This window comes from Convolutriloba macropyga, chromosome 8 (genome assembly GCF_964194025.1).
Source record: "Convolutriloba macropyga chromosome 8, txConMacr16.3, whole genome shotgun sequence".
Classification (NCBI taxonomy): domain Eukaryota; kingdom Metazoa; phylum Xenacoelomorpha; order Acoela; family Convolutidae; genus Convolutriloba; species Convolutriloba macropyga.
Window position 1 is genome coordinate 45,984,321 of NC_134475.1, and position 10,249 is coordinate 45,994,569.

General features: G+C 36.5%; 1 protein-coding gene across 1 annotated transcript in view; it reads right to left on the minus strand.

The window, feature by feature from the left end:
- Positions 1–9,063, minus strand: part of LOC142344146 (tyrosine 3-monooxygenase-like) — a gene marked incomplete at its 3' end in the record, with an annotated part of 54,319 nt that extends 45,256 nt beyond the window's left edge. The window contains 3 exon segments of the mRNA XM_075395672.1: positions 2,974–3,152; positions 7,527–7,839; positions 8,991–9,063. Coding sequence (XP_075251787.1) covers positions 2,974–3,152; positions 7,527–7,737 — 390 coding nt within the window.
- Between the last annotated feature and the right edge of the window lie 1,186 nt (positions 9,064–10,249).

A 10,249-nucleotide genomic window follows, 5' to 3' on the forward strand; every position in this document is an offset into this window, starting at 1 on the left:
GGTAGTTCAAACCTTTAAAATGGTGGCCGAATGGGTCTTGAAATTCAATCAAAGATGATCTGCTGATGTTTGGTCGAGGACCCAGGATGAGGTGCCCGACCGAAAGTCGGGCCTTTCCCAATATAGCCCCCCATGAAATTATAGTCCCCCACTATGGTATAATTACCATGCTGGGGGGCTATAGGTTTTCTGACCACTAAGCGGGGGGGTTATAATGTGAAATAACCCGAAAGTCAATATATCCAGACAAATCGTACGATCAAAATTGAACAATTTTGGAATAAAAACTAACGCACGAACGTCTGAACATAGGTATTTTTGACCGCACGATAGTCTTGACATATGCAATTTTGAACGCAAGAAAGTTTGGAAAAAGCCTCTTTTGAACGCAAGAATGTCTGGACAACGTCAACATTGAATACCCGAAAGTCTTCAATTTTGAACGCACGATATTCCGATCATGAACGCACCAAAAATTTTGGTGCGTTCATGTTAAAGCTACCTTGCGTTAAAAATGGCCTATGTCCAGACTTTCGTGCGTTTACAGTTGCTTATGTCCCGACTTTCGTGCATTCATCAGACGAAAAAACTACCTTATGAGGAAAGAAGATCCATTGAAGATGAGAAACAGAGGATTCCATAATTCCACAAATCCGCAAATTTGTTGTCTTGTTTAGCAATGTGAGGTACATGAACATCTTAATAGCAATAGTAAAAACAGCTTTTTTGTGCTATCATTATCAATGAGCGCACAAAAGTCTTGATATGTAGTTTTTTGAACGCATGATAGTCTGGACATGGACTCACAAATGGGCAGTTTGGAATCGCACATATTATGGATTGAATCACACGAAGTTCTAGGCATGTAGCTTTTTGAACGCACGATCAAACGGACGAAAATCTGGACATGATTACTTTCCGTGTGGGTCGGTCTGGACATATACAGGTATCATTTGGGACCGTCTGGAATTATCGACTGTCGGTCTGGCACCCCAACTTGGGGAGCATTTCTAACTTCCCGAACTCGACTTATGAAAAAAAATCAAGAAATTCTTGTGCGGTGGGTCTTTATTGACTAAAATTACTCAGTCGAGTTTCCTAATTAAAGTCAAGTACAAGGGTTTCCATGGGTGGAGAACTGACGTTTCAATAGTTTAGCTCTCTCTCAATTTTTTGGCGGAGGGATACTGTATTTCATAAAAGATTTGCTTTGATTTTTGCTGTTTTTTTATAATTTTGCTGGCACAGCAAATAACTAACACTAAACATGAACACACTTGAACACCCTAACTTACACGAGAATTGGATAACTGCCAAAGTTCGTGAGGACGATATTGAATACATTGAAGTTGAATCAACTGTCGCAGTAGGACTGTACTGCGATATTACTTGATTGATTGACTCTATATAGCTTAGTTGTAGTGATCTTCATCCTATTAACAATGATCAAAATCTGAATTTTTCATTCCAGTAAAAAACTAAATATCTATATTTAAAACAACTCCCATTTTTGATTTATCAGTTCTGTCTGAAGATTTTAACAAATGAAGGATCATTATTGATGACCAGGTAATAAGCATCAGTGAACAAAAAAATCATGCTAAATTGTCTGTGGAAAAACAAACCATTGAAACAATTTTTCTTCGACGCATGGTTTTAGAAAAGCTAGATCCAAGTTTTGTAATTGAAAATTCTGAGTCGAGCATGAAAATTTTGTGCCAAGAAAAAATCGAACGTAACTTTCCGAGTCGAGCAAAATTCTAGCGTGAATAACTTGGCTTGACTTGAAGTCCAGACGTTTGTTAAATTGAACCAAAATAACATCAAAGTGTATTTGGATAGAGAATGGTCTTTTCATATCGCTTTCCGGTCAAACTTGGTTTTTCAATAAGTCTAAGTCAAAATCTGGAAGTCGAGTATGCGTCGAAAGACAAAGAGCTAATAAAAAGTTTGGAAAAAGAAATCAACCGTGTTTGATTGAAATGTTGATGAAATTGAGCTCTAAGAACTTAAACAGGCAATAATCTCGAGTTGAAATCCCTCAATGTTCTAATTAAGTTCCTCTAATATCTTTTGTCATTTTTCGGCAGTAAATTTTTTCGACATTTGTCTTTTCTTGATTCGGCCTGGCGATTTGAGATGATCGAGTGCTCTTAATGAGCATTTTTCTGTGTTTTTGCGGCGCCACGCTGTCTTTACTGTAATGGCATATTCCCTCATCCCCCAGCTTTTCTCAAATAATGCGGCACATAAAATTGCACCCCTGAAAATCACAGCTCAAAATACCCCAACTAGTTTCAAAGTCTTGTTGTATTATTTGTTATTATTGTATTTTAACTTTGAAAATCTGGGATATGATAAAGTGTATGCCTCCTTCGCTTCTAAGCATTCAAGAATGCTGTAATTTCGAAGCATTTTTACCCTTTATTTGGTTGCTATGAAAAAGGGAAACATAGAAATTGAATATTAAACAGCTCTCACGCATTTATTTTTTTCAATTTTTCTAAAAAGTCGTTCGACTACTCGAGTATCTGGCATTATTCTCGATTAATAAATCGAATACAATAAAAACGCTCTTGATAGCTTACCAAATTGACCTTTCGGATTAAATTAAAAAACAATATTTTATAAGTGTTTTCCACTTTCATAGGTTCATTTCGCTACTGCGAAACTCAACATTTAATACTTGAAATACGTTTAGGATGATACTAAGTTTCCTCATGAGAGATAGAGGTTGATGCTAATCATTAACTGATTTAAACCCGTAATTAGCAAACAGAGGAATTTTTATGCAATCATTTCCCAATTAGGTTTTTCTTTCATTTTTGCGTCTATCACATGCTGATAAAATTTATCGCGGAAAACCGTGACAAGTGCGTCTACTCGCCTAAAACATGATATCTACAGCTGTTTGGTAAACGATGCTGATTTTGTGCGTAAAACATTGTAATGAGGCAGGAGAGGGGTGCGTACCTTAGTTCCATCGAAAGATGCCCTGAAGTCGAAGGTGCTCCAGGTGGAGGTGTCCCCTTTGTGTTTCCATGTCAATCTCATCTGAGTCCACCTGGTGGTGGGTGACACTGGTTCCACCCCTTCCACCTCTCCTTCCACCTGCTCCGCCCCCACAGATGTAATCTGGTTCTTCTTGTTCTCTAATATATAATAATCGTGTTATTTAGATACCTCTTATTTGCCACAGATCAGCCTCATATTTGGACCAGACGGAACAGTGCAACAGAAGTCGAAGTTTTGCGCAGACAAAACGTTCTGTGCAATGGAACCCCAGTCCACGGCTGCAAACCTCATCCGCATTCGTGAACAGATTTATTTGTATTTTTTGTCTGCGTGAAGAAAATTTTGTTTGTTTTTTTTTGTACTGATAACACACTATGGTACCAAAAAACTAGGTACAGCACAATTTGTGCTCTTCAAGCGTTACTTTGCCTCAAAAATTTTGATTGAGGTTAAGGCGTTAGCAAATGCGTGAAACCTTGAAGCTTTAACAAGATTTCATTTTTTCCGCCGGAGGAAATATGGTTAAGCTGCTTCGCTCTTTACTGTTTGCTAATCTGTTGCAATTCGAAGTTCAATTTCATGGACCAAAAACAAAAGCAACTCAGCTTTAAATCAACATCCAGGAAACAGCATGCATACAAACGATACCAAGAAAGTGACAGGCTCAAGTTATCTCCAGCGAAGGGACTGTGCGTGTTCGTCGATGAATTAGAACAAGATTTTTTGACAAAAAAAACAACAAAATCGAGTTCGCACAAGCGATGACTTATGTTTTGAGATAACATACAATCAGAAGGGTGGAAACTGTTTGTGAAATGTTTAAACAAACTAAAGGTTTTATAGTTAATTTGATTTTCATGAACTCATGTTTCAACAATATGATGCTCCTGTGAATAAAATGTAAATTGTCAGCAACTTCTTCAAGAGAAAAGAGCCGCAGGTGGAGAAATGACCACTAAATAGTGCCGATTTGAATCCAACAGAAAATTAATAAGCATCTTCGAAGCAACAGTTACGAAAATAGACAGCTCTTTGGAATATTTTGGAAAAAGTTGCGGAAATGTTTTTCAGGTTTCGCAAAAATTGCTTGTGAAAACTCTGAAACTTCTAATTGATGTTTTAAAATCTAATAAACGCCATGAATCGTTACTAGAGAACTGAGTTGAACTCAAAATTTTGTCTTGTCTGATGTCTGTGCTGCCTCTTAAAAAGTTCTTTAGGTGTACGTAGTTTTTTGGTCCCGTAGTTTTTGTCCTGATGACTGGTGAGCATACAACCATTGATATTTGTTACTTTTACGATAGCAAGGGTAATATCATCTGTTATTCATCAAATTTTTGCCTGCAATAGAAAAATTTCCGACTTTTAATGAAAAATAGTGACGCCTATAATAGTGAGACCTAAAAGACCTTGAAATGACTGACATAGACTAGCTGTACAGAAGGCCCAATACTATTCAATGGAAACACTTTACGACTTAAAACACTGTAATGCATGCATCAATTAAGTACAATACAATTTACAAAAACTACGTCAACGATGTCAGAGGTCACTACTTCGCCATATGGACCCGTTCTCAATTGTCTCGGAAGAAATGGTAAAAATACCTCATTTCTTATAACGATAGTTGCAAAAAATGTTGCAAGCTTCAGAGCAATTTCTCTGAAAAATGTTTTATTTTGGAAATGTAAGCATCTAATTGATATAAAACTTTTAAAACGATTTCAAAGATGTGTAAAAAAAAATGTCAGAGATTTAATTGTTTTCTTCTCAAAAATTTTGTACGCCAGTTTCACACTAAATTGATGTCAATTAGTCAACAAATTTGCATTTGATTGATCCAAAAGAGGGCCAAAGGCGGGTTCTCCTGTGTGAATTGTGTTCTATTCCAAAACCGAATGTACCCCAAGAGATTCGTTTATAAACATAAACAGTGAGCAATCTATAAGGACACAAATTTTTGGTTTTTGAATAGCCCTAACTTGATTTATTGAGTTACTAACCAAACCTCAGAAAAATTATTGGATTAGTTGATTTGAACTTACTGACTGGTTTCAGCAATCTATTTTGTTATTCAGCAAAACTGAACGATTAGTTATCTGGACTAATAAAACAACGTTTAATGCGACAGTAATTTACAGAATAGCGGATATAAAGTTACAAAAGCGAAATGCAGAACATAAAATCCAACGTAGTATCCAAAAACAGAAAAGATGATTTCGTGATGGAAAACAGGGCCGGCGATGTGAAGGCCGATCATTGATAATCTCACTTGAGCTGTAAAATACTGTCTTGCTAACGTGAAACTTGTAAATTATCTTATCATCGAATTGGTCCTGAAAGTTTGAGTAACTTGAGAGAAAAGAAAGTGATGAAGCTCTTAGCTGAACATTATGGTCACAAAAATTCCTCTTTTTTGACCAGACCAACGCCTTATAATCTGTTCGTTGAAAGCATTACACGGTGAAAGATAGAATTGCAATTCACAGATTTGAGTTTTCTAAACCAAAAACCTAGATGCTACGTCGACTCTATGGCTTCGGCCCCAGTGACTAACAAAAAACCTCCGTTTTGATCCATAATTCAGGTCCGCTTATGGCAAAAGACCGTTTTTCCTATGTGAATTGTGTTCTACTCTGAAACCGAATCTACCCCCTTAGATTCGTTTATAAACATAAACAGTGAGCAACCTATAGGGACACAAATTTTTGGTTTTTGAATAGCCCCAAATTGAATTTTTGGGTTATTAACCAAAACTCAGAAAAAAAATATTTGATTAGTTGATTGGAACAAACTGTGTAGTTTCAGCAATCGATTTTACTATTCAGCAAAGCTGAACGATCAGTTATTTAGACTAATAAAACAACGTTTAATGCAACAGTAATTTACAGAGTAGCGGATATAAAGTTTTTAGAAGCGAACTGCACAACTTACTCTCCCGACAGCTTATAAACTGCTAATAACGAACTGGGCGGTATAAAACATTCCTTGTCAGGGTTAGGAAAGCCACCGTTACAATTGATGGTAAACTGTAAGTATGATAGAAAGCCGTGAAATACTCATTTTGAAATACTCATAGTGCTCTCGACTATCAGTACAAACCACAAAAATTGACTGCACAATCTAAATAACAAGTTTGTGGTACATCAGTCAGAAAGTTTGCTGAAAATTAGCTGAGGAACAATCCAAAAGATTTCCTTGGACCGCTCATAATTCATTGAGTCTTGGAAAAAAAAATTAGGTGTCAACAAACTAATTATAGCCCTGTTCCAAATTTAACAAAGGGCAGCAATATTTATAAATCAAACCCCAAATTGGGAGAAAAAAGGACAAAAAAGAATAAAATTTTGGTCATGTCAAACTGTTTTTCGAGATAATTGAAAAATGGTAATGTCATATCGCACTCAGGTAGAGTATTATTCGATTACAAAATTGACATAAGTCTTTCTCAACTGCAAAACAGTTGTCACCTCTAAAGCAATATTCAATAATTGATACGCAGATTTGAAACGAATTTTCCAGTTCCGAAACATAATTAATTTAACTTTTTGATGAACGGAATTTGAACTTCCCAGAAAAACAGTAACTCTCAGAAAAAAATCTACTAAAATCTTATACCAGTCCATTTTCAAACAAAACAGAAGGGTCTAGCAAATAAACCCCCACGGAAAAAAAACCACGGAAATAAACCCCCACGGAAATAAACCCCCATTTTAAAATTGAATTTTGGTTCTGATAGTTTGTTCGGTTGTGATAGTTTCATATCAAGTCCCACGGGCCGCTGAGGCATGGCCATGGCCCGCGAGGCATGGCCAAAGGCGCTAAATGCACAGTTCTTTAATAGTAAAGTGGGGTTTTTTCCGTGGGGGTTTATTTCCTATCTAAAATGAAGTGGGTTTTTTCCGTGGGGGTTTCTTTCCTATCTAAAATGAAGTGAGGTTTTTTTCCGTGGGGGTTTATTTCCTATCTAAAATGAAGTGGGGTTTCTTTCCGTGGGGGTTTATTTCCTATCTAAAATGAAGTGGTGTTTTTTTCCGTGGGGGTTTATTTCCTATCTAAAATGAAGTGGGGTTTCTTTCCGTGGGGGTTTATTTCCTATCTAACTATCTAAAATGAAGTGGGGTTTTTTTTCCGTGGGGGTTTCTTTCCGCAACCGAAACAATATTATTTCATTATTTTAATCAGACAAGGCAGCATATCGTTAATTTTGGTTATGTTCAGTTGAAGCATGCAAAATTTGCAAATGTTTCCAAACTTCACTTTCTTTTGAGCAAAGTCTCAAGACCTTTATGAATATGAGTTGCATGGTGAATTCAATTGAAAACTAAAACTAGTCAGAAACCAATCGCTCAAAACCGAAAGAGTGAAAAAAATCAGCCGGAGTTCAGAAATTGTTAATTAATTGTGTTAACAATTGAAAACAAAAACATTTAGCTGACAAATGGAGTTATTAACTGAAATTTGATGTGGTTAGATTTACCGAACAATATTGTGGTAAAATCTTTAGATACCTGGTGACTGCGTATCACTTGCTTGGCCAATCACAGCAGACTCAGAGCCCGAATTGTCAACCCTATGACAGGAGGAACCGTCTGCCATCGTTCTTTTTAGCCCAACAGTGTCTCCTTGTTCAGGCAACTCCAGTATGTTTTCTGCAGTACAAACTTGGTCGATTTTCGAGCTAGGCGATTTGATGCAGTTCGGGTTTATTGTTCCTGCCATTGTAGTAATATCTACTACTGTAACTGCTCGAATAACGATTATTGTTGAGATAGCACTGCTCAAAGATCTTGTATCAGATCCAACACGATAGTAAAGTCCTTACTATAAAAAAAATCAGCGGGGGTTTAGTACTAGCAACAGTTTTCACGGTCACGTTGCAGAAAGATCGATTGTAGTTTTATAAAGCTCTATGGAACACGAAAATTTTTCAATTTGTTTGACTTAAAGTCCAAGTACAAGTGTGCAAAAATTGATCCTTCTACGACTTAAAACTGTCAAAATTGGGACATAGAATCAGCAATTAGCGATTCTAATTACCCAAATCGGGACCGAAAGTTTGACTTGCGAGAAAATGCAAGTTTCTTCTAAAAGATGGTTAACTTGAAAGTAACTTTGTAACTCGAATTGCATATTAGCTTTAAAGTAACTTGTTGGTCAAATGGTTAACTTGTAAGAACTTGTTTTTGGAAGAAAAACTTGCAAGGCGATGCGTCGCCTTATAAGAACTTAAGAGACTTGCAGGTTCACACAAGTTAACCATTCGAATTCGATCTAGGTAGCGCCGACTTCTCACGTTTCCTCCAATTTTCAACGATGCGGCACTTTACAATTGAATGACAAACGCTTTTTAAAGTTTGAAAACTTCGCTCAAGCTTAACCTGAAAACTAGCTATTCGGAAAGGCCATTCAATCTCAAAATTTAATAGCTGCCCAAGCAAAAAACAAATGCTTTGATTGTAAGATATTGTAAGATTGCGGCAAAATTGGTACAAAAGGTCATGAAATCTTACAAGATTTGTACAAAACCGTACGAGAATTATTTTTCTATGTTTGTTCGAGATTTTCACAAGATAAATTTTTCTCTTTTTTTGTGGCAATAAACTTTGTCTTGAAAGTAATATTCTCTCCAGAAAGTGCCGTTGTACGTACACAAAAAGTGCTCAAAATAGACAAAACTGACATATCTTACGTCACATGAGCAAAAAACAATCGCTGATGCGCAGGTAAAAACAAGGTAACAATTAACTGTCCTACAGTGTAGGAGAACAAAAACATTCAAGAAAACGCTGAAAAACAGCCGAAAAATACTATTCCACAAAAATATACTACTTAAACAACTGAATGTGAAGAAAAAGAGAAGCATCATAGAAATTGTGTTCAATAAGATGAAAAATTCATTATAATAGTGTCTTTCATCATCAAAAAAATAGTGTTTTTCCAATGTGTAAAGATAGGGTTGAAATTTTGCTCACAATTTTATGTGTTTGTGATAATTTCTTCACATCTGTTTTAAGTGAACTAAATAAAAAGCAACCGATAGCCAGAGTAATAAATTTGGAAAATGTTTCAGTTTCTGTTTTAAGTCGACCAACAAAAGTATCAATGCTAGCGTCTTTCAAGGAAAAGACTAAATGTCTTTAGGCTATGCAATTCTTTAACTTTCTTTTACGTAAAATTTTTTAACTATAATCTCCTGTACACATTTTAATTTCAAGATGGAAAAGCTTTTAATATTGCTTTTATAATGTATGGGTCATAAACAATTAGTGTTCTCTTTCTTGCCATTTGAAATTAAGTTATGAATTTATTATCAAAGCACCATTAAAATGATTAAAAACAGCCGGTTGACTCGAAATGAGGGCAGGAGACGATAGAGAACTGAAATAAATTAACGATATTTGCATCTATTCCCACTTTAATAGTCTAATGCATAATCCAATTTTGTTTATTGAGGTGTCTTGAATGTGTTCTTGAATGTGTGAAAAAAATGAAATAAGATAGTTCCGGCATATTCATGGCTCTCGGGGTCATACTTTCAGGGTTCAATGTCTTTCAGAGCAAATGTGGCGGAATGTTTGCGATATAACTTTCTTTTTGCTTGCTGAAGCGGACAAAAAGGTGGCTCTGCTCAGAAAAAAAACAGCCTTAGAAATTTGGTCAGTCCAAAATGACTCTGAAATGACACGGACTCAAACTGTTCCCGCGATCAAGCTCACTCAAAATGTACTCTAATTAGATTCACCGCACGACCGAATTTTTTTCCAGACTATGTTCTCGGATCACACTGAACCCCACTGTCCAAAATAATTGCGCGAAGGGATCACACACAGTTTTCTTCCACTACACATCAACTGTCAGTTAATACAGTGTAGCAGTCGTCCTAAGCTCCCTCACATCTCAACCACCCTAACACTGCGTTCGCTGCCTGCTAACAAGGGCTTCAGACCCAGTAGTGTTCACAAGAGACTTTAATTGCAGTCCAGCCAAATCATTACTATATGATCAAAATTCATCTAATAGTCTCCATTTCACTTTCGTTACTCTGTTCACATTCGAAGCAGTACGACCATCTTTCGCTCATTAGAAACATTTCGAACCGATAGAAGTCGGCGAGACATGAATACAAGAGCCACTTTTATATACAGGACCCCGCCAACGACCACTTTTGCTCCCTTCTTTCAAGGGCGCTATTCCAAGCTCTGTCTCAGCTCCTTCATCTCAGGATCTTTCC